Source organism: Phoca vitulina, unplaced genomic scaffold (genome assembly GCF_004348235.1).
Source record: "Phoca vitulina isolate PV1807 unplaced genomic scaffold, GSC_HSeal_1.0 scaffold40, whole genome shotgun sequence".
In the NCBI taxonomy this organism is placed as follows: domain Eukaryota; kingdom Metazoa; phylum Chordata; class Mammalia; order Carnivora; family Phocidae; genus Phoca; species Phoca vitulina.
The window spans coordinates 12,114,271-12,141,354 of NW_022589743.1; the positions used below are offsets into that span (position 1 = coordinate 12,114,271).

The following is a 27,084-nucleotide window of genomic DNA, read 5'->3' on the forward strand; positions in this document are numbered from 1 at the left end:
TGTTCTTTCCTGCCCGTCCAGGGTTGCCAGATTTAGCAATTATAAATATATGACAGCTAAATTTGAATTTCAGATAAAAAACAAATAACTTTTAAATATAAATATGTCCTGTTAAACAATGGGTAGGTTTTTTAGTTTTAGTATGTCCCAAATATTGCATGGGAGCTATATATTTATACTAAAAAATTTATTCATTGTTTATCTGAAATTCAAATTTAATGGGGCATTCTTTATTGTATCTGGTCACTCTATTGGTCAGTCCCCTACAAAGTTGCCAAGTATTTCTGGGAGCCCCCAGCTTGTCAGACATGTCTACTTAGCGGTGGACACAATTATAGCTCCAGGCAGGATCCCCATTATTAATGTCTTAAGTATCACAGAGGAAGAGGAAGTCTCATTAGGGTGAATTCCTGTGACTGAAGGTTCAGGATTAGCTTTGATCCCTGCAGTTCTAAGAATAAGGATAGCAGCTGCCTCATGGATAGGAAATGAGGTGTTTCAGATCTTCACTGAACTTCCTAGCCTGACAGGAAGCAGCTACACTGATGATATCCTTGAAATATCATCATTTTAGCATAGGCTACAAAAGATTTCCCAGAAATGCCTATATTTCCACAGATAAATGCTGCTTTGAGATGCCAAATAGAGTGTTGTGGAAAGTCACCAGACTGGAAAGCAGACCAGGGGGCCATGTTTTGTTCTTATGAGACCCACATTTATGTTTACAAACACATTTATGAATGAAAATTAAACAGGTAATGAAGTTAAGAAACATACCTACTTCTAGTTAAAAAACAAAAAACAAAACCTGCTAGCTACATTTATATTATATAAGAATAAAAGGAATGATCACTGAGAATAAAACATTTGAGTATTTGTGACAGTGTTTTATGGGGCACTTATGCTTATATTAATAAACCACCATGTACTGTCTCAATTTAATTTAAATGATTTGATTATTTGATCATTCTTGTGGAATAAGGGTTCATTAAAAAATGCCATAGAAGGGGCGCCTGGGTGGCTCAGTCGTTAAGCGTCTGCCTTCGGCTCAGGTCATGATCCCAGGGTCCTGGGATTGAGCCCCGCATCCGGCTCCCTGATCAGCAGGAAGCCTGCTTCTCCCTCCCTCACTCCCTCTGCTTGTGTTCCCTCTTTCGCTGTCTCTCTCTCTGTCAAATAAATAAATCTTTAGAAAACAAAATGCTATAGAAATCCTATATATAGACATTTATAAAGCTGCTATTGCCATTGTACCAGTATTAAAATGTTTTCTACCTTTTACTAATTTTTATGACAGGTTTTATGTTGTACCCATTTGAGAATCCTGTGAATGCTATGGCTTCATTACACTGTTAATTATATATTTCCAATGTTTATTTTCAGACTGAATAACAACCAGACAATATAAACACCAAGGTCCATCTGATTATGTTTTTAATTAAAATAAAGAGCAATAAAAAAACCTTTGGTTTTTCTCTTGTTTAATTGTTTTTACTAGAAATATAACACAGAAAAGTACATAATACATAAATTAGGGGCACCTGGGTGGCTCAGTCGTTAAGCATCTGCCTTCGGCTCAGGTCATGATCCCGGGGTCCTGGGATCGAGCCCAGCGTCGGGCTCCCTGCTCGGCGGGAAGTCTGCTTCTCCCTCTCCCACTCCCCCTGCTTGTTCCCTCTCTCGCTGTGTCTCTCTGTCAAATAAATAAAATCTTAAAAAAATAATAATAATAATAATACATAAATTAACAAATCATAAAGCAAATAAATGCTCATATAAACACAAGAGACATTATAAATGTCTTTAGAAGCCCTGCCTATCTCCCTCCGCTAACACAATCCCTTTCTTCAAGAAGTAACTACTGATTTGCTTGTTATAATAAATATTTTCTTGCTTTTACCCTCTAAATATACATCCCTAAATGCTATGGTTTATTTTGCTTGCTTTTGAACTATACAATCATACATTATATATTTTGTTTCTGTTTTCTTTCAATCAACATTTATTTTTAGGATTCAACCATGTTATTGTGTAGTACTATAGATCACTTGTTTTTATTGTGTGAATATAGTTATCACTCATTCTATTGTTAATGGAAATTAGGGTTGTTTATAATTTTTGGCTATTATGAACCGTGCATGCCATTATGAACATTCTTGGATATGTACACATGTACAAGAATTACTCTACTATGGGGGCGCCTGGGTGGCTCAGTCAGTTAAGCGTCTGCCTTCGGCTCAGGTCATGATCCCAGGGTCCTGGGATAGAGCCCCGCATCGGGCTCTCTGCTCTGCGGGAAGCCTGCTTCTCCCTCTCCCACTCCCCCTGCTTGTGTTCCCTCTCTCACTGTGTCTCTCTCTGTCAAATAAATAAATAAAATCTTTAAAAAAAAAAAAAAAGAATTACTCTACTATGTATATCTAGGAGTGTAACTTCTAGGTTATGAAGCATGCCTATTTTCTAGATACTGTCAAACTGGATTTCCAAGTGGTTGTACCAATCCATGGTATAGCAAAGTATAAGAGTTCTTGTTGCTCCTGTTTTCTTCAAAAGAGTCTTTTCTATTGATTTTTCAACATTTTGTTTACTTGGGAATCTGTACAATGTTTATGGTTAATATACACTTATTTTGTCTGGATTTATAAGTCCAAGAATTGTTAAGATGATTTTATATCAGCAAAGTCACATACTAAACAGCAAATAATACACATGGTGAGGATCACAGTGTAGTTTATATTGATAAATGTAGAATTTCTCATTTTAGTTGGATTTTCTTTTTTCTTTTTTTTTTTAAAGATTTTATTTATTTGACAGAGAGAGACACAGCAAGAGAAGGAACACAAGCAGGGGGAGTGGGAGAGGGAGAAGCAGGCCTCCCACCGAGCAGGGAGCCCGATGTGGGGCTCTATCCCAGGACCCCAGGACCATGACCTGAGCTGAAGGCAGACGCTTAACGACTGAGCCACCCAGGCGCCCCTTTAGTTGGATTTTCAAAAAGAGATAGGATCTGGGTGGCTCAATCGGTTAAACTTCTGCATTTGGCTCAGGTCACGGTCCCAGGGTCCTGGGATCAAGGCCTTCGTCGGGCTTCCTGCTCAGTGGGGAGCCTGCTTCTCCCTCTCGCTCTACCCCTCCCCCCCTCATGCTGTCTTTCTCTCAAATAAGTCGATAAAACTTTAAAAAGAGAGCTAGGATCTGAACATATAGAAGTAGAGAAGGGAACAAGTAAAAAGCAAATAGACAGGTTTTTTAAATATGTATATGAGAGCAATTTTTTTTTAAGATTTTATTTATTAGACAGAGAGAGGGCACAAGCAGGGGGAGCAGCAGAGGGAGAGGGAGAAGCAGACTCCCTGCTTAGCAGGGAGCTGCTGCAGGACTCAATCCCAGGACCCTGGGATCATGACCTGAGCTGAACGCAGATGTTTAACCGACGAGGCCACCCAGGCACCCCGACAAACAATTTTTTTTTTAAATATGTTAAAAAAAACCACTCCTACTCCTTTCTGAATTCTTATTAGTAAATAAGAATTGGTTGAGAAGCCAAGTATAGCTTAATTTATTAAAAACACCACCACTATGGACTTAGGGCTCCATCCTTCCTTTGAGAATTAAATAATTCTTTCCCTCACCACAGTTTTATTGAGATATAACTGACATATAACATTGTATTAGTTTAAGGCACACAACATAATGACTTGATATATGTATATACTGCAAAATTATTTCCACAATAAATAGATAAAAATAAAAGAGGATGAAAAGTACAGCATAGGAAATATAGTCAATAATGTTATAATAACTACGGTGACAGATGGTAACTACGGTGACAGATGGTAACTACAGTTATCATGGTGAGCATTTCATAATATATAATTTTTGAATCACTATGGTGTACACCTGAAACTAATGTAATATTTTATGTCAACTCTACTTCAATAAAAATAAATACATTTTTAAAAACAATAAAGAGGATGTCTACCCAAAAACCTGCACACAGATGTTTGTAGCAGCTTTATTAATAATTTCCAAAACTTGGAAGCAACTAAGTAGGCAAAAGGATAAATAAACAATGGTACATCTAGATAACGGAATATTATTCAACACTAAAAAGAAATGAGCTATCAAAGCATGAAAAGACATAGAGGAAACTTAAATGCATATTACTAAGTGAAGAAGCCAACCTGAAAAGGCTATGTACTGTATGAGTACAACTACATGACACTGTGGAAAAGGCAAAACTATGGAGATGGTAAAAAGATCAGTGGTTGCTAGGGGTTGGAGAAAGGAAGAATGAATAGGTGGCGCACAGGATTTTTGGGGCAGTGAAACTATTATATACAACACAGTAATGGCGGATACATGTCATTATACATTTGTCCAAGCCCATAGAATGTACAACACCAAGAATAGACCTTAATGTTAACTATCAATTTGGGGATAATAATGATGTGTCAACCAATGTAGGTTCATAGATTGTAACAAATGTACCATTCTGGAGCCAGATGGTGGAGGGAGGATGGGGGGGGCAGAGGTTACAGTGGAACTTTCTGCTCCGTTTTGCTATGAACCTAAAACTGTTTTAAAATAAAAGTCTATTAAAAAAGAAAAAGGAGGGGCGCCTGGGTGGCTCAGTCGTTAAGCGTCTGCCTTCGGCTCAGGTCATGATCCCAGGGTCCTGGGATCGAGCTCCATATCGGGCTCCCTGCTCAAGGGAAGCCTGCTTCTCCCTCTCCTACTCCCCCTGCTTGTGTTCCCTCTCTCGCTGTGTCTCTCTCTGTCAAATAAATAAAATCTTTTTTAAAAGGCGGGGGGGGGGGGAGTAAAGAAATAAAAGTGAACAAATTCTAATACGTTTTAAACATTTCAATATACATTTTAACATTTTGATATATAGTCTTCCGAGAATGAGAAAATATTTTTTAAAGCTTGTATTCCATAAACCTTTCAAAGCCACTGGCTTTCTTTTCCGGGGATGTGAGTGAATTAAATTTCTTTAGGAATAGGACAGAAGAAAGGAAATCCATTCACCTACCTTGCCTTGCCAGGTATGTCTAGAGCTGTGGTTCTCAAACTGTAAAGTGTGTACAAATCATTAGGATTTAGGTGAAATGCATGTACTGATTCAGTGGGGTCTGGGTTAGGGACTGAGATTCTGCATTTCTAACCAGCTCCCACTTGGACCTGCAGACTACGCCTTCTGTAACGAGGTTCTAGAGTTTAAACTGAATCACTTTTCTATTTTTGCAAGAGTCACTTGACCAGCTTCTTTTGCAGTGTTTTTGTATTCCCCGAACTGCAAACTACCTGTTTCCAACTGTCTTTTTGATCTCTCAATTCCTACAGTCCCCGGTTAAGGCAAACCTTAAACAAGCTGTGGTGTAGCAATAGGAAAACCGCGAAAAACTAGGAGGAGCGGGAGGCGGAACCTAAAGTGAGAGGAAAGCAGGAACTGAAGAAGCGGAGGAGGGATTTCGCTAGTGGACGAAAGCCGGTTGGGTTTTCAGCGCGGACCGGAAAGAATCTAGAGAAGTCTCAGCACCATGGCGGGTCCTGTCAGCTTGCGAGAGCTTCTAATGGGAGCTTCATCCTGGACCGGCTCTGAAAGTCCGGAGGGATCCCCTACAGAGGGCGGAGGGAGCGTGGCTGGTGGACCGGAGCCTCCTTGGCGAGAGGATGAGATCTGCGTGGTGGGAATCTTCGGCAAGACGGCTCTGCGACTGAATTCCGAGAAGTTCTCACTTGTGAACACGGTTTGCGACCGACAGGTCTTTCCCCTCTTTCGCCACCAAGATCCTGGGGATACAGGGCCTGGAATCAGGACCGAGGCTGGAGCCGTCGGGGAGGCTGGTGGAGCCGGAGACGCTGGGGCTGGGACGGGGGATTCGGTTCGGGGAGGTGTAGCTGCGGCTGACGGTAACCGACCTGAGCCGGGCTCCCAGGACTACAGCCTTCTGCAGGCCTATTACAATCAGGAGAGCAAAGTTCTTTATCTTCTTCTCACTTCCATCTGTGACAATTCGCAGCTTCTGCGGGCTTGTCATGCCCTTCAGAGCGGGGAAGCTGGAGGTGGCCTCTCTTTACCTCATGCTGAAGCTCACGAGTTCTGGAAGCATCAAGAGAAGCTGCAGTGTCTCAGTCTCCTTTACCTTTTCTCCGTCTGTCACATCCTGCTTCTGGTCCATCCCACTTGTTCCTTTGACATCACTTATGATCGAGTATTCAGAGCCCTGGATGGACTCAGACAGAAAGTACTGCCCCTCCTCAAAACAGCCATTAAGGATTGTCCAGTTGGCAAAGACTGGAAGCTAAACTGCCGACCTTGCCCACCCAGACTCCTTTTCCTCTTTCAACTCAATGGAGCCCTCAAGGTGGAACCCCCTCGGAGCCAAGACCCAGCTCATCCAGACAAGCCCAAGAAGCATTCTCCCAAAAGGAGACTGCAACATGCCCTGGAGGACCAGATCTATAGAATCTTTAGGAAGAGTCGTGTCTTGACTAATCAGAGTATCAATTGCCTCTTTACTGTGCCTGCCAACCAAGCTTTTGTGTACATAGTTCCAGGAAGCCAAGAGGAGGACCCAGTAGGCATGTTGCTGGACCAACTTAGGAGTCATTGTACTGTGAAGGACCCAGAATCTTTGCTGGTGCCTGCACCCCTTTCTGGGCCCAGGCGATACCAGGTGATGAGGCAACATAGCCGGCAGCAGCTTTCTTTCCACATTGACAGCAGCAGTTCCAGTTCTTCAGGGCAGCTAGTGGATTTCACTCTTCGGGAATTTCTGTGGCAGCATGTGGAGCTAGTCCTCAGCAAGAAAGGTTTTGATGACAGTGTGGGCAGGAACCCACAGCCTTCCCATTTTGAACTTCCCACTTACCAGAAGTGGATCTCAGCAGCTTCAAAACTGTATGAAGTAGCTATTGATGGGAAAGAGGAGGACCTGGGGTCTCCCACTGGGGAGTTAACATCTAAGATTTTAAGCAGTATTAAAGTCTTGGAAGGGTTTTTGGATATTGACACCAAATTCTCAGAAAACCGGTGCCAAAAAGCTTTGCCCATGGCCCATAGTGCCTATCAGTCAAATTTGCCTCATAATTACACAATGACTGTCCATAAGAATCAGCTTGCTCAGGCTCTTCGAGTGTACAGTCAACATGCTAGGGGTCCAGCCTTTCACAAATATGCCATGCAGTTACACGAGGACTGCTACAAGTTTTGGAGCAATGGCCATCAGCTCTGTGAGGAGAGGAGTTTAACTGATCAACACTGTGTACATAAATTTCACTCATTACCTAAATCAGGTAGCTAAAATTCTCTCAGCATTTTGAAATCAGAACTGAGCTGTGTGTTTTGTTTTTTTTTTTAAGTAATCTCTTTGCCCAATATGGGGCTCAAACTCACGACCCTGAGATCAAGAGTTACATACTTTACTGAACCAGCGAGTCACCCTTTTATTCTTGTTTTAAGAAAGGCTTTCATTATGTATTGATACTTTAAAAAGAGCCCTACAGAAATTTAGTTGCATCAAATTTAAGTTTTCTCTTCTGCTGTAAAAAGAAAATAACAGCTATGACTACTAATTATTTTCTTGTATTTAAAGGATGAGCCGTAGGGAATTAGTAAATGAGAACTGTTAATATAAATTTTCAAAAATTTCATATTAACATTTTTATCTTGGAGTTTTTGTTAAACTAAAAAGAATACAATGAAATATAAGGTCACCATGATGATGATAAAATTGTCTTAGAAAACCTAAGACTTTAGATTGAAGATATATGTCATTTTATGTATTTTCAGTTGCTTTTCCTGCTGTGTGCATTTAGTCAAGGTTGTGTTTTTGCTAGGTGTTTTTTTTTTTTCTTTTTCTTCCTTCTCATTTCCAAAGTACTGTTTGGAGAAATTTGGGGGTTAGATGCTATAGAATGTAAAATAAATTTGATTCTGCATTGTGTGTATGAAATTAATAGTGAGTGTTATATTTTCCAGGAGAAAAACCAGAGGCCGATAGAAATCCTCCTGTGCTGTATCACAATAGCCGAGCTCGATCTACTGGTGCCTGTAACTGTGGAAGGAAACAAGCACCTCGAGATGATCCCTTTGACATCAAGGCAGCTAACTATGACTTTTATCAGGTAGACTCTAAGTTTTTTCTTCCTCTTTTTCCTCCCCCCCCCCTTTTTTTGTTAATTGTCATTTAAGTAAAAATACATATTTTCAGAAGCAAAGTACATAGAAAAGTAAATGTGACTGGAGTGTGATCTAGAGACAAGGGAAAGTTCTTTATATGTATTTTTTTGCTTACTCATTAATTGTTTATCTTGTTTTTTTAGAATGAAGAGTGTGTTATTTTATTTTATTTTTATTTTATTTTTTTTTAAAAGATTTTATTTGAGAGAGAGAGATAGCAAGAGAGCACGAGTGAGGGGCAGGGAGAGGGAGAAGTAGGCTCCCCACTGATCAGGGAGCCTGAAGTGGGGCTCAATCCCAGGACCCCAGGATCATGACCTGAGCCGAAGGCAGCTGCTTAACTAACTGAGCCATCCAGGCGCCCAAAGTGTGTTATTTTAAATGAAAAGTTAACAAGGTTGTTAATTTTATTTTGTTTCTTCCTCTATAGCTTCTGGAAGAAAAATGTTGTGGAAAACTGGATCATATCAATTTCCCAGTATTTGAACCAAGTACTCCAGATCCTGCTCCTGCCAAAAATGAATCTTCTCCTGCCCCTCCAGATGCAGATGCTGATAAACTTAAAGAAAAAGAACCTCAGACTCAAGGAGAGAGCACAAGCCTGAGTTTAGCTTTGAGTTTAGGCCAATCCACAGATAGTTTAGGTACCTATCCAGCTGATCCACAAGCAGGAGGAGATAATCCAGAAGTTCATGGTCAAGGAGAAGTAAAAACTGAGAAGAGACCAAACTTGGTTGATAGACAGGCATCTACAGTTGAGTATCTCCCAGGCATGCTACATTCAAATTGCCCTAAAGGTCTCCTACCCAAATTCTCCAGCTGGTCATTAGTTAAACTAGGCCCTGCTAAGTCTTATAATTTTCATACAGGTTTAGACCAACAGGGCTTCATTCCAGGAACAAACTATCTTATGCCTTGGGACATTGTCATCAGGACTAGAGCCGAAGATGAAGGAGACTTAGACACAAATTCTTGGCCTGCTCCAAATAAAGCTATTCCTGGAAAGAGAAGTGCAGTTGTAATGGGAAGAGGAAGACGGAGAGATGACATAGCTCGAGCATTTGTGGGGTTTGAATATGAAGACTCTAGAGGTCGGAGGTTTATGTGCTCAGGACCTGACAAAGTAATGAAAGTAATGGGAAGTGGGCCAAAGGAGTCTGCTTTAAAAGCCTTGAATAGTGATATGCCATTATATATTCTGTCATCATCTCAGGGTAGAGGGCTAAAACCACATTATGCTCAACTTATGAGGCTTTTTGTTGTAGTTCCTGATGCTCCTTTGCAGATAATACTAATGCCCCAGGTAAGAAATAAGACCTTTTCCATCTTCAAACAAAAAATGCTGATGTTTGTTTTGATTGTTTTTTTTTTAAAGTACGGGATAATATTAATTATTTCATTAAACAGTTCTAGATTTTAAATACCTTTTTTATCTAATATTCTAGTTCTTGAAAAATAAATCATGAGTGTGTTAATCAGTTCACACTATCAATTCACATTGTATAGTTCAAAGGCAGAACTTGAAGTTAAAAATCTGTAGAAAAGTAGGATAATATTTGAGACTAAGTAATATAATATTGAATATGATTAGAGTTACGAGTGTACCCATTACCTCCTTAATCTTATATGGTCTTTGAACCTATTATTTGTTTAGGCATTTATCTCATTGAAAAATGTAAAAATAAGTACATTAAGTACATTACCTTTATTTTTTAGGTTCAACCAGGCCCACCACCGTGTCCAGTATTCTACCCAGAAAAACAAGAAATCACTCTCCCACCAGATGGCCTCTGGGTTTTGAGATTTCCTTATGCATATGTGACTGAGAGAGGACCTTGTTTCCCTCCTAAGGAAAACGTGCAGTTAATGAGTTACAAGGTGCTCCGTGGAGTTCTGAAAGCAGTAACACAATAAGTGTTTTACAACCAATTCGATCTTAAAACTGGTGTTTGGTTTTGGTGTGTTTGGGGAGGGGGGTGGTTTTGGTTTTGGTGTTGGTACATGTATGCTGTGTTTTCTTGAATTCAAAATGTGCTTTGGTTACAGGAGTTCAGTATTGGGACAGTAATTGTTCCACTATTTCATGATACTATTGATATTTATTGTAAATGGGCCTACAGCTTGCTAATAAACATTGGTTCTTCTAGAAAAGGACATCAAATACCTGGTTGATACCTCTATTTTCTTTTGTTCCTGTTTCACTGTCCATAATAAAATATGTTTCTATCATAACTGAATGTTACATAATCATGTTGAGCCAAAACTTTGTTTTGGTTCAAACGATGTTTTAGCTGGGATTTTCCTTAAGATGCCACTTCTGAAATTATCTTCAAAATAAGATGATCCAGTAAGTAATGGTATGAGGACTTAATTGCAAAAAAAGCCCTATTGTTTGGCTCACAATTCTGGTACCTGAGTTAGGCTGTTTTGTTCTTACTATTTTAGTCCTGAACTGATGAGATGTCATATTTTATTTTTTATTTTTTTATTTTTATTTTATTTCATTTTTTACATGAATGCTATCTGAACTAAAACTTTTTTTTACCCTTTTTCTTAAGTAATCTCTACACCCAACATGGGACTCCAACTCTGGAAATTAACTTGCATTCTTCTTGCATCTCATCCTTATTTTTAATCCTATTAATTTTTCATTCCTTGTATATCAGTTTTAACAATCCAATTGCTTTTATACTAAGCATGGTTTTTGGCTGGTTTTATTAAGTAGTGCACGGCATTTGGAAAATACAGCTAGATTGCTCTGTAGGACATGTACTAATAGTTGTTTTTTTTTAAAGATTTATTTATTTTAGGCAGCGAGAGAGTGGGAGGAGGGGCAGAGGGAGCCAGAGAGGGAGAGAAGCAGACTCCCCACTGAGAATGACACCAGACATGGGGCTTGATCTCATGACCCTGAGATCCTGACCTGAGCTGAAACCAAGAGTCAGATGCTTAATCGACTGAGCCACCCAGGCACCCTTGTTTTGTTTTTTAATAGCCTTGAATAACAGGGTGTGTAAACTTGTAGGTTAAAGGAACTGTAACAAAGTAGTTTGTAAGAACAAATAAGGTATCAAAAGAGCAAACTTGTGTCTTTTTTTCTTTTTTGATGTCATTCTTATGTGAAAAAATTTTACATTCCTGCTTAAATTAGTGAGTGATTTTCCTTATTTTTTTTTAAGATTTTATTTATTTATTTGACAGAGAGAGACATAGCGAGAGAGGGAACACAAGCAGGGGGAGCGGGAGAGGGAGAGGCAGGCTTCCCACAGAGCAGGGAGACCGATGCGGGGCTCCATCCCAGGACCCTGGGATCATGACCTGAGCTGAAGGCAGACGCCCAACAACTGAGCCACCCAGGCGCCCCTCCTTAATTATTTTTGATTACAGAAGCCACCCTAATTTGAATTTCTGTAGTTTTTAAATAAAAAATTTTTATGCTATTTGTATTTACAGCCTGCTTAAAAGACAATTGCAGAACTTCTTCATGTTTTTATCCATAAATTGGTTTAGAGAATGTTGCATTAGAGAAATGTGGACTATACAATTTGTATTGCTTACTGCCTTTCACATTAGTGATATAAACCTTATTCAGCAAATTTCCAAAGTGATGATTTTATTAAAGAAATTATATCTCGGGGCACCTGGGTGCCTCAGTCGTTAAGCATCTGCCTTCGGCTCAGGTCATGATCCCAGGGGTCCTGGGATCGAGCCCCACATCGGGCTCCCTGCTCAGCAGGGAGCCTGCTTCTCCCTCTCCCCTTGCTTGTGTTCCCTCTCTCGCTGTGTCTCTCTGTCAAATAAATAAATAAAATCTTAAAAAAAAAAATTATATTTCTTCTGTAGCAGCATTTGAATTGTCCTTTGCTTAGCAGATGTTACTTTTTTTATTGAGATATAAGCAGATGAATCAAAATGATTTTTTTAAGATGCACATTTTACCAATATTTTAATATTTCTGAATCGGGATGCATTTTTACAATCAATGTAACTTTTTTTTTTTTTTAAAGATTTTATTTATTTGAGAGAGAGAGAATGAGAGAGAGCGAGTACATGAGAGGGGGGAGGGTCAGAGGGAGAAGCAGACTCCCTGCTGAGCAGGGAGCCTGATGCGGGACTCGATCCAGGGACTCCAGGGATCATGACCTGAGCCGAAGGCAGTCGCTTAACCAACTGAGCCACCCAGGCGCCCTCAATGTAACTTTTTAATGTACTACTGCTTCTTTATTTCCCCTGAAGAACTGTTAAGTTCATTTATATTAAATAGATAAGAACCCCCCCGGAAACTTTTTAAAAATCTAGACACCTGGGCCCCATAAGAGCAGGTGCCAATTCAGGAGGCCTGGAATATGATAAGGAATTTGCATCAAAATGATTTTTTTTAAAGAATCACTAGGTCAGAAGGGACTTCACAGGATATCCTTTGGCCATTTGGTAAGTCCGTTGTGTCTATGAAAAGTTGTATGGAATTTTAAGAAGTAAATTGTATCTTATTCAAGGAGTGCATTATTTAAAGGACTAATATGATAAATCTTTCTTTCATGTAAATTATGTTATTTTGATTTTTTAAAATGGCTTCACATGTTGGTTTAAAGTTAGGTTCCCCGGGTGCCTGGGTGGCTCAGTCGTTAAGCATCTGCCTTCGGGTCGGGTCGTGATCCCAGGGTCCTGGGATCGAGTCCCGCATTGGGCCCCCTGCTCGGTGGGAAGCCTGCTTCTCCCTCTCCCACTCCCCCTACTTGTGTTCCTGCTCTCACTTTCTCTCACTCTGTCAAATAAATAAATAAAATCTTTAAAAAATAAATAAAGTTAGGTTCCCTGTAGTACTTAAACAGGGAATCTGTATTTTAGTTGAAAAACAAAAAACTTCCAAGGAACAGTAAAGCAAAGAAAATTAGAAAAATGGGACTAGGAAAGCCTGATTCACAAAAATAACAATAGCTACTCTTTACTGAATGCCACAGAATAATAATAGCTATTTCATGAATGTCCACTTGTTAGGTACTTTACTAAGCATTTGCATACATTGCCTCTAATCCTCAAAACATTGCAAGATAAATGTATTTTACAGATCAAGAAATTAAAGTTTGAAGTGGTTAAATAATTTGTCCAGGGTCACATAGTAGGGAGTAGCAAAGTCAGAATTTAAATCAAGGACTCTGATTTCAAAGCTGTACTCTTCCTGTGTCCTGCTTTCTTAAAAATAAGATTGAAAACTGCATGTCATTTCCTCCAACTGAATATTTGACTATGGTCTTAAGACTTGTGAATGGGTGAGTTTTTGGGGTGCCTAGGTGGCTCAGTCGGTTAAGCATCTGCCTTCAGCTCAGGTCAAGATCTTGGGGTCCTGGGATCGAGCAGGAAGCCTGCTTCTCCCTCTGCCTGCCACTCCCCCAGCTTGTATGCTCTCTCTCTCTCTCTGACAAATAAATAAAATATTTAAAAAAAAAGAAAAATTGGGCATGATACCCCCAAAATATCTTAGTTTCTTTTAAGACTATGAATCTTGATTCTCTCTAAACTGTATTGAATCTTTATATTAAACCATCTCTCATTCCAGATTTTCTCCTGTATGAAGTAGTACTAAAGTAGATTGGAGCCAAAAAAAAAAGATTCTACTGCTTAAGAAACCTGGACAAGAGTACCTGGATGGCTCAGTCAGGTGAGCAACCAACTGACTCTTGGTTTCAGTTCAGGTCATGATCTCATGGGTCAGATGGATTGAGCCCCATGTCGGGCTCTGCACTCGTCAGGGAGTCTGCTTAAGGATTCTCTCCCACTACCCTCACCCACCCACCCCTCTCTCTCAAATAAATAAATAAATCTAAAAAAAAAGAAAAGAAAAAGAAACCTAAACAATTTACTCAATTCTTGAGTATTATTTTTTCTAAAATGGTAATGATTAAATAATAAATAATAAAATGGTAATGATAATTACTATTTATCACAAAGGGTGTCTGTGAGGAGTAAAGGAGTATATATAAAGCTCCTAACAGAGGGGCATATAAATAAATTCTTGATAATGATATTTTATCTTGAATTCACTTTTTAAAGGTATCCCATAATTCCAAGTTTTGGAGATGGTGAATACATTTTGGTTAGTTCTAGTCCTACCTTTCATAATCAGGTAAACAGTGTCTAGTACATGCAAAACCCTATGTAAGCACCATGACATGTAGCAGTTTTGTAGACTTGATTTGTACCTTTCCTCTTGTATCTTTCTGTGGTCTTTTAACCCTGATCTAATTTTTGTTTGTTTATGCTTCAGATATGACACCTCTCAAATCCTTTGGCCATTTCTCACTCCTTTCTGTCTCCTACAATTTTGTGCCTTTCCTAAGATGTGGCAAATAGAACTGCACTCAGTTTTTGGAATGCTGCACAATTGTGAACAAAGGCCAGCTACTAGTTTATGTTTAATTTTCAATATTCTGAATTATGTTTATTGGCCTAAATTGGCACAGCAGCTCACTGGGTGGGTGTTTTAAGGAAGTAGTTTACTGCATCTCCAAACACTGGATACCATCTAAAGCTTTAGTCTGTTGGTCTTGTAAAATGAGGATAATAACTCCCTTACCTACCTCAAAAGATAACCTTGGTTCAAACTCTTAAAGTTGTGTTAATTGAAGTCCTTTACAAACTGTTATAAATAGAAAGGATAGTTATTATTCTTTGTAACTGAGCTCAGATCCTATCATATTATAAATACAACATAACTATTTTTCCCAAATCTTTCCGTGCTAAAAATAATCCTGCCCATAAGTATAGCAAAAAAATCATTTTCTTTTGTCTTTTTTTTTTTTTTTAAGATTTATTTATTTATTTGAGAGAGAGTGCATACGTGGCGGGAGGGGCAGAGGGAAAGAATCTTCAAGCAGATTCCCCACTGAGTGCAGAGCCCATTTTGGGGATCCATGTAGAGCTTGATCCCACAACCAAGACTTGGAAGCTCAACTAACTGAGCCACCCAGGTGCCCCTAAAAATCATTTTCTTTTCTTTCTTCCTTTCTTTTTTTCAAGTATTTATGTATTTATTTGAGAGAGAGCATGAGTAGGGGGGAGAGGCAGAGAGAGAAGGAGAAGCAGACTCCCCACTGAGCAGGGAGCCCGATGTGGGGCTCCATCCCAGGACCCTGAGATCATGACCTGAGCCAAAGATGATGCTTAACTGACTGAGCCACCCAGGCGCCCCTAAAAATAATTTTCTGTTTGAATAGATATAAAACAAATTTCTAAAGAATAAATTATATACTATGGTTCCCTTTTATTCCACTCTTAGAGGACTGTCTTACAACAGTTGATTATTACTTCCTTTCTCCTACTAAGTTATATGTACTTGAATTTCCAGTAATTTTTATCTTTGATTTTATACTAGCTGTTTTCTCAATATAAATGCAAGAGTACCTAGCTTATAATCCCATTTAAAACGTTTTTGTTTTTGAACATACCTTTGTTGTTTTTGTAAAACTAATATGTAGTCACTATATCTGTTATTAAGAATTTGGGGGGGAGGCACCTGAGTGGTACAGTTTGTCAAGCAGCTCTTGGTTTCAGCTTAGGTCATGATTTCAGGGTCCTGCGATCAAGCCCCAAGTAGGGCTCTGCACTCAGTGTGGAGTCTGCTTGGGATTCACTTTCTGCCTCTCCCTCTGCCCTTCCCTCCACCTCATTCGCGTGCACTCTCTCTCAAATAAATAAACCTTAAGAAAAAAAATTTTTTTTAAAGATAAGAGTAAGTTACCTGAGATTCCACTGCTTTGCCAGTATTTTGCCAACACTTTCAACATTTTAGTGAATATCCTTCTAGGCATCTCTATGCATATATGTACATGAAGACATGTATTCAATCTTACATAATTGCAATCATAGAATACAAGAATACAGTTGTTTTGTAATGTACTTTTTTTCACTCGACAACATGTGGTAGACATGTTTCCTGTCAATAAATAGAAGTCTTATTAATGGCTATATCATTTTCCCATATGATTTACACAGTCTGTTTTTTATTATTTGGTATTTGGGTTCTTTCCAATTTAGGGCTCCTACAAACAATGATGGAACATGATGATGCATATATATGTCTTTTTTTTTTTTAGATTTTTTAAAAGATTTTATTTATTTGGGAGAAAGAGCATGAGTGGGGGGAGGAGCCAAGGGAGAGGGACTGGCAGACTCTCCGCTGAGCACAAAGCCTGACATGGGGCTTGATCCCATCACCCAGGCACCCCACATGCATATGTCTTTTATTAATACTTGTGAACTTTTCTTTGCAGAATAAACTGTTAGACTTTGGATTTATGGGGCAAGGGATATATACATTTTGCACTTTGACACATATTGCTAAATTGCCCTACTGAAAGTTGAACCATGCTCTAGCCTAGTTTCAGATTCCCAATGTCATAGTTAGGAATCCTGATGGCAGTCCATCAATCCAATCAGCACAAATTTTCTTACTCTGAAAAATATCTCAGTTTAATTTATGAATTTCTTCAGAACTCTTGGGTAAATATCTCTGATCCCAATGATGTATATTCCTAGGCAATTGCATCTGCTATCTAGAGCACTGATGATTTGGGCAATGCAATTGTAGATGGGATTTAAATGACAACCTCAGGAATAATTTTGTTTGTTTGTTTGTTTTTTAAAGATTTTATTTATTTATTTGAGAGAGAAAGCAGGAGCAGGGGTAGGGGCAGAGGGAGAGGGAGATGTAGGCTCCCCACTGAGCAGGGAGCCTGATGTGGGACTCGATCCCAGGACCCTGGGATCATGACATGAGCCAATCGCAGACACTTAACCGACTGAGCCACCCAGGCGCCCCAACCTAAGGAATCATTAATTAACCTTTTATTTTTCAGAAGATCAATACTATCTTCTCCAACCAACCCCTTGAACTGAATTGAGATTGGTGACCTATTTATAACATCAGCTACTAGCTATGTAGTCTTGGGCAAAGTACTTAACCTCTGCATCTTGGGCAAAGTACTTAACCTCTGCAGACATCAGTTTTTTCTTTACAGGGAAACAGGCCAGGCACCTGGGTGACTCAGTCAGTTAAGCGTCTGTCTTCAGCTCAGGTCATGATCTCAGGATCCTGGGATGGAGCCCCAGGTCAGGCTCTCTGCTCAGCAGGGAGCCTGCTTCTCCCTCTGCCGCTCCCCCTTCTTGTGCTTGCTCTATGTTAAATAAATAAAATCTTAAAAAAAAAAAAAAAAAAAGTCTGGGTGGCTCAGTCATTGGGCATCTGCCTTCAGCTCAGGTCATGATCCCAGGGTCCTGGGATCAAGCCCCACATTGGGCTCCCTGCTCAGGCGGGAAGCCTGCTTCTCTCTCTCGCACTCCCGGTGCTTGTGTTCCTGCTCTCAGTGTCTCTCTCTGTGTCAAATAAATAAATAATATCTTAAAAATAAATAAATAAACAGGCCAGTGATTTCTGATACACTTTCTTTTTTAACATTTTCCTCCCTATGATAATTGACTATACTAAATTCCATTCTTGGTTTAAATAATACCTTATTAACTTTGGTGGCTCTTGAAAATTTGACTCCTTCATCCTGGACGACTTCTCTGGTCATATTGGTGTAATTAAAAAAAAAAAAAGTTATTATATTATCATTGCTTGCCTGTTCTTGCATTAGTTTTAATTTTCTTGGGCCTCCAATAACCTGCTTGGTTACTTATTTTGACAATTATGTATACTTTTCTCAAATTTGTTGGTGATATTTTAGAGAAAAATATTTTAACTTTTTTTTTTTTTTTTAAAGATTTTATTTATTTATCTGAGAGAGAGAATGGGAGACAGAGAGCATGAGAGGGGAAGGGTCAGAGGGAGAAGCAGACCCCCCGCTGAGCAGGGAGCCCGATGTGGGACTGGATCCCAGGACTCCAGAATCATGACCTGAGCCGAAGGCAGTTGCTTAACCAACTGAGCCACCCAGGTGCCCCTATTTTAACTTTTGACAATGCTTTACTTATATAGGATACTTTTAATGCTTTCATTTTACTTCATTAGATCCTCAGAATGCCCCTGTGAGGTTAGATACTATTATCCTCATTTTACAGATGTAGAAACAGAGGCTTAAAATAAGTAATATGCTCAAAGTCACTCAGCTTGTAAATCGTATAGCTGTATCTATGGGTTCTAAGTTCAGAGCTCTATCTACTAAGCCACAGTTACCTCTATATTTGAAGGTTAAATATTCTTAGTTACATAGATTTTTTCCAGGTAATATTTATCATATACATGTGTTTATTCCCATCATAAATAGTAGTCACTGAATTTAGATAAAAGTTGCTATCAGGTGAGATTTTGGTAAAGGGAAGCAGAACCATGCCATCAGCTGATCTATAGTATATAATTTGACAGCCCTAACCAGATACTTTCCTTAATTCCTAACAAGGCAATATTTTTCAACTCATGAGTTTCCTTAAAATGTTTTAATTTAAAAAGTGTGGTTATATTTGGGAATTTTTATACTTAGTTCTTTTTCTTCTATAAAGGCTTTAACATTTCTCTGGATATTTTGATATTAGATCAAGAAATAGACTTACTGTAGTGGTAAACTGATGCAAAAGTCTTTTTCAGCTACTTTAAAAAAAAAATTTTTTTTATTAATTTTTATTTTAGAGAGCACACAAGCAGGGTAAGGAGCAGAGGTGGGGAGAGAGGGAGGGGGGAAGAATCCCAAGCCAACTTGTGCTGAGCTCCTAACCCAATTCAGGCCTCTAGCCCACAACCCTGAGATCACAACCTGAGCTGAAACCAACAGTCGCAACGCTCAACCCACTGAGCTACCCAGGAGCCCCCTTTTCAGCTACTTTTTTTTAAAAATTTAATGTAGGCCACCGTTTTCTAGAATCTTCATTGGAAAGAGGACTTCAACTATCTATTTTGACCTCAGACTTTCTACTTGATTAAGTTCTTCTTTCCAGCTTATCTCTTAACTCAGGCAAAAGATCCGGCAGGCAAAGCATAACCTGATGGGAATGAAACTACCCACTTAAGCAATAGGGCCTGCCCTGAACCTGCAAGACCCCACCCATGATTGACTTTAAGACAGTGATCAACTTGACCTTCACTGCCCTCCTCCTGCATGTAGCCACCCACCTTTGTCCCACATTTTCCTTATGTAAACCTGGAAGTATGGATGAAAGGAAAACTAGTTGGGCCTTCTGGGATTGAGTTTCCTATCTAAGACTTTTAAGTAATAACCTATAACCTTGTCAACGTTTTCTTATTGTAAGTAGACTTGCAAGTCAACAAATATTTCTTGCCTGCCTTTCCTGTACAAGGCGTGGGATCTCATTTCTCAGTGAAATGAGAAAGGAGTCTGCCCCTCAAATATTCGACTGATAAACTAGTACCTCTTTTTTTTTTTTTTTAAGATTTTATTTATTTGCGAGAGAGACAATGAGAGACAGAGAGCATGAGAGGGAGGAGGGTCAGAGGGAGAAGCAGACTCCCTGCTGAGCAGGGAGCCTGATGTGGGACTCGATCCCGGGACTCCAGGATCATGTCCTGAGCCGAAGGCAGTCGCTTAACCAACTGAGCCACCCAGGCGCCCCTAAACTAGTACCTCTTATGGTTATGTGTAACAATAGGGAAGACTGTATCTTGGCTAGACAAATGGATGGGTTTATAATTTGTTTTAGCAAGCTTTAACTCCTCCATTGCTAACAGTTCTTTGCACTTCCTAGAGCACCAGCTAAGATGTGCCCTGGAATCTCTCCTTTCTTGATGCGGATTTTCTAATTATGTCAGGTCTTCCTGAATTCAGGCTATCTTTGAATAGCCTTTTCTGCCTGAGTGATGGAGAAGGCACTGGCAGGTTTCCAAGCTCTCGCCTCAGTGTGGAGCTTTCCTGCAGCGCAGCGGGTTCTACCATAAAGCTAGGTGACAAATGCTCACTACCGGACCTCTGCAGGCTCCTATCCAGCAGCCAGAGCGCGCCTGCGTACCGCAGCCCCTTTGTTGCTCAGACGCGTGGGATCTGGCTGCGCCTGCGTGGAGGGCTGGCGCCGACAAGTGCGCTGCACCGCTGGCACCGGCTGGGGGCGAGCAGACCTCGAGCAGCTGCCGCAGCCGCCGCAGCCGTTGCGACCGCAGCAGCGGAGTTCACAGGGCCCGGAGGTGGGAGACTTCCCATACGGTGGCTGAGATGTCGTCCACCGCGGCTTTTTACCTTCTCTCCACCCTGGGAGGGTACTTGGTGACCTCATTCTTGTTGCTCAAATACCCGACCTTGCTGCACCCGAGAAAGAAGCAGCGATTCCTCAGTAAACACATCTCCCACCGCGGAGGTGAGAGGGGTCCCCAGATCCCGATGGCGGAGGTGGGGGAGGCTTTTTCCCCCACTAGAGCTGAGGGTCCTTTAGAGCTCGGCAAAAGGCTGGCGGGTGGAAATGGCGTGAGAGTTTGAGGAAGAATGGGGTGTGCGAAAGAGGGCTCCCTGGAGGTGAAGGCGATGCGAAGGGGAGGTCTCCTGAGGGAAGATAATGGGTCTTGAGACAGAGCCATGGTGGGGATCTGTCGAGTGCAGCGGTGTCAGGTGTTCTCTGAAGGAGGAAGGACTAGGGTGAGAATTAAGGGTAGATGGAGCGTTTCTCGGCAAATGGAAGGATGATCGCAAGGTCCCTTCCTCGCAGCGAGACACAAGGCGGGGGGCGGGGGGGCGCGGAGCAGAGCCAGGGTACCGCCGGGGGAACGGGAACGGACTGCTCTGAGCGGAGCCAGTGGCTGAGCTTGTAGGGAGATCCAGGGCGACGAGGTTTGAGGAACTGCGTGAACCTGGAGCGTGCTGTAGCCTGGTTGTCTGCAGTCCCTGGGGGCTGGTTCCTACCCTCCCCCCCACCCCCCCCGTCCCCCTCTCTGAGCACTGAGAATTAAGAAGAGAGGGAAACCTAGTCACTGACCTGGGGGACACTTCCCAAGGTCACAGTTAGACTTGGGGTGGACTGGGACAGAAATTGGAGCATCCTGGTTACCAAGGCAGCAAACCTTCCACCTGCTTTTTTTTTTTTCCAGCCCCACCTTGCACCTCAGCAATGACACCTGGATTTCCTAAAGACAAAAAGATGATGTAGTTTATGACAGGACTGTATTGTTTAAAGAAAACAAAGAAGTTGTTTCTTGGAAAAGCATCTTACTAAAAGGAGCCTAGGTGGTCCACCCTGTAATTTCCCAAACAGCAGGCCAAATCTTTGCCTCTTCATTATCTCAGAATAATGAGTCTTTATTTCATTTCAAGCATGATGTATAAAATGCTGTGAAATTGGATTAAGTCAATCAATTTTAACTGGTCTTTACAGATGAATGTTAAACTAGGTTAAAACTGCTTGAATTTACAGACTAATACTTGAAATAGTAAATTCTAGTAGTTTACAGTTTAAAACTTGATTTAGTACCGTAACACCCTTTCTAACAAGAATTGGCCAGGAATACAGTTTTAAATATGACAGAAATACATTAGTATTCTGTGTAATCTGTACAATTTTATGTTAAACATAGTTCTAAAGCATGACTTCAATAGATGCTAGGCTCCTTACTCATGCAAAGCATCAAAGGTTTTAAGGGGTCACCAGCAAAATGCCATGTACATGCTTATTTGGTTTAATTATACAGTTGGTTTTTTTGTTAAGTTTATTTACTTATTTAAGTAATCTCTGCACCCAACATGGGGCCTGAACTCACCACCCTGAGATCAATAGTTGCATACTCTTCTGACTGAGCCAGCCAGGCACCCTGTGTTTACTGATTTGAAAAAAAGAAAAATGTGCTTACTAAAAACCCAAAACAAAACAAAACTAGATCCTCTAAAAAGCTATCTAAACTGTCATTGTGGGTGATCTAAATTTTATTTTAGAAAAAATACATGTTAATTTTTGAATTTTTGTGACACTCTACAGGTGAAAAAACCAGTACTCCATAGAGGTTAAAAAATGTGTGCTAAATCAACGTAGCCGGTATCAAAACCAGGATAAGCCAGATCTCCAGTTCTCACTTACTGTCAGAAATACTTTAAAAATATTTTCCCCTAGATATAAAGTCATTTTCGGTTGTTTCAATTTCACTCCTTATATAAAAAATTTCCATTCGCTATTTGCAAATATGGGATCAGTATTTGTATATTCAAACTGCACCTGTCATGAGAATCTTGTTAAATATCTGCAGACTTGAATCTATTTACTTGTATGATGGTCCTAATGCACTGTAGTAAGTTCCTATGTTGTTAGTGCTTAATATGCTTCTGTTGAGTATGTGCACCAAATAATACAATTAAATCCAGAGTGACAGAGGAGATATTTACTAAAAAATACTTTGTAACTCAAGATACTAAGTTTCTGGAAAATAATAGTCAAGTCACCTCCTTGATTATTTTTTATTCATTTATTTTTTTAAAGATTTTATTTATTTATTTGACAGAGAGAGAGACAGTGAGAGAGGGAACACGAGTAGGGGGAGTGGGAGAGGGAGAAGCAGGCTTCCCGCAGAGCAGGGAGCCCGATGTGGGGCTCGATCCCAGGACCCTGGGATCATGACCTGAGCCGAAGGCAGATGCTTAACCACTGAGCCACTCAGGCGCCCCTATTTTTTACTTTTGTCTTGGACACTGCCAACAGCAATCACTAGTCTCTCTGTGCATATTACTAACATTTAGGCTAATTCTCTATTTCCCTAACTTCAAATACCTGATTATTTCATGTAAACCAGATGTATGACCATTCCAAGACTGAAACATTGATCAATATATCTTATAAAGTACATACACCAGCATTGCTATAACTATATTATGGCTGCATTATCACCTGGGTCAGATTCTGGACCACTAGTTAGCCTTGAGGAGAAGACCTAGTTTCCTTATTTATAAATGGGGACTGTTTGCTTCTCTTTGGGTTGTTAGAAGGATAAGGTATATAAATGCACTTTGAAAACTGAAAATTGTTTAGAAATATCTGCATGGATACAGGGATCTACATATGTGTTTTGTAGTAGAACTTTGAATTGATTGAGAAGGAATAAGATCACCCTATACTTAATGTTTTCAAAATTTGAATGAACATATTGCCTTTTACTAAGATTGATTGTCCTTGAAAGAGGAACTTAATGTTTCAAAAATTAAATGCTGTAGGTTTATTTTGTTCTTGCCTCTTTAGCGCATACATTGTATTACATTATATTGTAATAGGATATGTAATACATCTGTCTCCCTTACTAGACTGAGTTTCTTAAGGGGAGGTTTCAGATTTTATTAATGCTTCTGTCTCTAGCTTCTAGTGCAGATCCTAACATAATTACAATAATAAATTATTGTCTGCTAATTACTGCACGCTAGATCCCTCCCATGTGTTTCCTGTTTATTTGACCAAAGAACACCTTTTATAACTACAATGTATTGATGAAACACCAATAAGATCAAAGATATATCCTTTGGATCAAATGGAGAGCAAGCAATACTCTCAAAGGCCATTTTCTTAATTTCTCTATGAAAGCATGAATTTTATTAATATTCTTTTCAATTGCATAAGTAACTCATGTTCACTGTAGAAATTTGGAAAATATAGAAATGAAAAAAGAAAAAATAGTTCCTAAGACTTTACTATCCAGACATAATGTGTTAACATTTTGAAGTATATCCTTTAAAAACCTATTTTCTGGTATTTGGAATCATAGCATATATAAAGATTTTATCTATCTATCTGTCTGTCTGTCTGTCTATCGATTTATGACAGAGAGAGCATGAGCAGGGGGGAGAGTCAGAAGCAGGCGCCTTGGTGAGCAGGGAGCCCGATGCGGGGCTCCATCACAGGACCCTGGGATCATGACCTGAGCCAAAGGCAGATGCTTAACCGACTGAGCCACCCAGACGTCTCCTGGAATCATAGTGTATATATACATTTATTTCAGATGCCAACTGAGTTGGCTAGAGGTACAGTTGCAGGGAAATATGTAAATAACATACTCTAATACTCCTTAATCTATCTGCATGAGCCAATTGAATTAAGCAACAGGCTTTAAAAAAAAAAAAGTCTATGTATTAGGGTTCAGTGGCCAACTAATAAAAAAAATCACCAACCCATGAAATCCCCCCTTCCCTCTTAATTTTTCACCCTTGATCTTGAGACAGAGTATTGTCACAATCTGGGTATCCTGTCACAGAATGATTTGGAAAGTAATAAGTTTGAGGGTAAGTTTGCTGTCGGACACTGGCTGCTTCTGGGTCCTAAACTTTAATTGGATGTTCAAGGAAGAAATTGAAGCATCAGTTTGTCTCAAAAGTGTCAATGGAAGTGGCATTCTGCAGTTGCATCCTGAAACATGTTCCATGTCAGGGTATCAATTCTTTCTCTTCTTGTTCCCTCAGTCCTATTTTCAAGGAACTCTTCTCACTTTTCAATGAGGACTTTTTTCTTTTCTTTGCCTTTCTTTCTTTCTTTTTCTTCCTTTCTTCTTCTTCTTCTTCTTTTTTTTTTTAGTAATCCCTACACCCAACATGGGGCTCAAACTCACAACCATGAGATCAAGAGTCACATGCTCGGCGTGGCTCAGATGGTTAAGCATGTGCCTTTGGCTCAGGTCATGATCCTGGGGTCCTGGGATTGAGTCCCGCATGGGGAGACTGCTTCTCCCTTTCTTTCTGCCTGCTGCTCCCCCCCGCTTGTCCTCTCTCTCTCTGTCAAGTAAATAAATAAAATCTTTACTTAAAAAAAAAAAAAGAGTCACATGCTCTTCTGACTGAGGCAGCCAGGTGCCCTTTCAACAAGGACTTTTTCCTTATTCATTTCCTCAACTGGTTCACTCATTCCTACCAATACCTTATTAGCAATGAAGTCATGTATCATTTATTTAATAGTACTTTCCTGCTTAAGAAAGCAAACTAAAATGTACTTAATTTCAGCAATGGCTAAAAGATACATATGTCTTAAATTGTATACAAATTTAGAAAAATTAAATATAAAAAATATCATTATAGAAAAATTACTGAAATTATGACCAGATACATAACAAAAACCACTTATCATTGAAGAGAGTATACATGTGGTAGTTAGTAAATGCTGCCTGGGTATCAGTATACAGTTTGAACATCCTTCTGTGCTATTGATGTGTTTAATTTTTTCTTATACCTGTGAATACAGATTTCACCATTTTTTCCTTTTGAGATACAGAAATAAAGTGTGCAGTGTTCCAGGGAACTCATATTGAGAAATGCTCTTGGTATATACCATCTCTACTCCTTACAAGCTCTTTATGCTCTTATGTAAGTCATATATACTATTTCCAAGGCACACTATAAATGTTGAATGAACAAATGAATTTAGAAATAAAGAAGAGGGCACCTGGGTGGCTCAGTTGGTTAAGGTCCCAACTCTTGATTTCAGATCATGAGGTCATGATCTCAGGGTCGTGAGATTGAGCCCCCGTGTTGGGCTCTGTGCTGGGCTTGGAGCCTGCTTAAGATTCTCTCTCCCTCTCCCATTGCCCTCCTCCCTGCTTGTGTGCTCTCTCAAAAAAGGAAGGAAGGAAGGAAGGAAGGAAGGAAGGAAGGTAGGAAGGAAGGAGGGAAGGAAGGAAGGAAGGAAGGAAGGGAGGGAAAGAAAGAGGAAAGAAATGAAGAAGGAACTTACTTTATTGCTTGATTTATTGAAAAATTTCATTTTGAGTTGAGATAGGATCATATCTCAAACATTAGGATATGTTTTATTTGCACTAAGTCTTTTCCAATATCAGAAAATATTTAATTTTGAAGGTTTCTTTGTGTGCATGTGGCTGATGCACATGGTCATATTTGTCATTGGTTTTATAAACATCACACATTTATCATGTATACAAAGATGTTAATAATAGTGGTGGTTAGAGCACATCTATAAAACAACTCTACAATGTTTATTGGTATATAAAACATTTGGGAGACAAAAAGAAAACTAAGCAGATATTTCTTTCCTTCACAGCATCTAACTCTAATTAAAGGGGCGCCTCGGTGGCTCAGTTGGTTAAGCGACTGCCTTCAGCTCAGGTCATGATCCTGGGGTCCTGGGATCGAGCCCCGCATCGGGCTCCCTGCTCACCCAGAAGCCTGCTTCTCCCTCTCCCACTCCCCCTACTTGTGCTCCCCCTCACGCTGTCTCTCTCTCTGACAGTTAAATAAATAAATAAAATCTTAAAAAAAAAATCTAATTAAAGATACAAAAGAGAATGTTTCCTTTACTTTTCCTGTCCAGAAATTAACTGATCACGGGGCACATGGGTGGCAGAGTTGGTTAGGTGTCACTCTTGGTTTTGGCTCAGGTCGTGATCTCAGGATCATGAGACTGAGCCCCCTGTCAGGCTCTATGCTCAGCGTGGAGTCTGCTTGAAATTCTCTCTCCTTCTCCCTCTGCCCCTCCCCCTGCTCTCTCTCTGAAAGGAAGGAAGGAAGGGAGAAAAAGAGAGAGAGAGAGAGAAAGAAAGAAAGAAAGAAAGAAAGAAAGAAAGAAAGAAAGAAAGAAAAGGAAGGAAGGAAGAAAAGGAAAGAAAGAAGAAAGAGAAAGATTAATTGGTTACAAAGTAATTATGAAGCACTATATAAGAGAGAAAAAGTTAATACAGAATGAAAACTTGGGAAGTACATAGTGAAGCTATAAATAAAGAAAACTGGGACTTCTCAGAGAAGGTTTTCTCAAGTGAAAAGTGTGAACTGGAAGAGGGAGGCAGTATGATGTAAGCAGAGGAATTATAAACATTAGGACAGCATGTAAAATCTGTGACACTCATTCTCTTTCCCATTTCATAATTTAAGAACTAATTAAAAATTAAAAATTAAACATTTGTTTATATGTTGGATGGTGATTTGCAAAGCCAGGCATTGTTTAAACTGATTATTGAAAGAGAAGGAAAATTAGTGGCAAGCATGCTTCTATAAATG

General features: G+C 39.8%; 2 protein-coding genes across 3 annotated transcripts in view; both read left to right on the forward strand.

Annotated features, from left to right (window-relative positions):
• Positions 1-5,471: 5,471 nt before the first annotated feature.
• SMG8 (SMG8 nonsense mediated mRNA decay factor) lies at positions 5,472-13,819 on the forward strand. 2 transcript variants are annotated; one of them, XM_032429159.1, is made up of 5 exons: positions 5,472-7,302; positions 7,988-8,133; positions 8,619-9,491; positions 9,905-10,066; positions 13,746-13,819. In XM_032429159.1, the coding sequence occupies exons 1-5, from the start codon at positions 5,544-5,546 to the stop codon at positions 13,764-13,766; spliced, it is 2,961 nt and encodes a 986-aa protein (XP_032285050.1). In that variant the 5' UTR covers positions 5,472-5,543; the 3' UTR covers positions 13,767-13,819. The 2 variants fall into 2 exon arrangements, with proteins under 2 accessions (XP_032285050.1, XP_032285049.1); XM_032429158.1 differs by lacking the exon at positions 13,746-13,819 and having other exon boundaries at positions 9,905-10,617.
• A 6,334-nt stretch (positions 13,820-20,153) lies between these two features.
• Positions 20,154-27,084, forward strand: part of GDPD1 (glycerophosphodiester phosphodiesterase domain containing 1) — a 46,782-nt gene continuing 39,851 nt past the window's right edge. Inside the window, exon 1 of the mRNA XM_032428889.1 lies at positions 20,154-20,485. Within this exon, the coding sequence (XP_032284780.1) occupies positions 20,344-20,485 (142 nt within the window). The 5' untranslated portion in view covers positions 20,154-20,343. The remainder of the gene's footprint in view (positions 20,486-27,084) is intronic.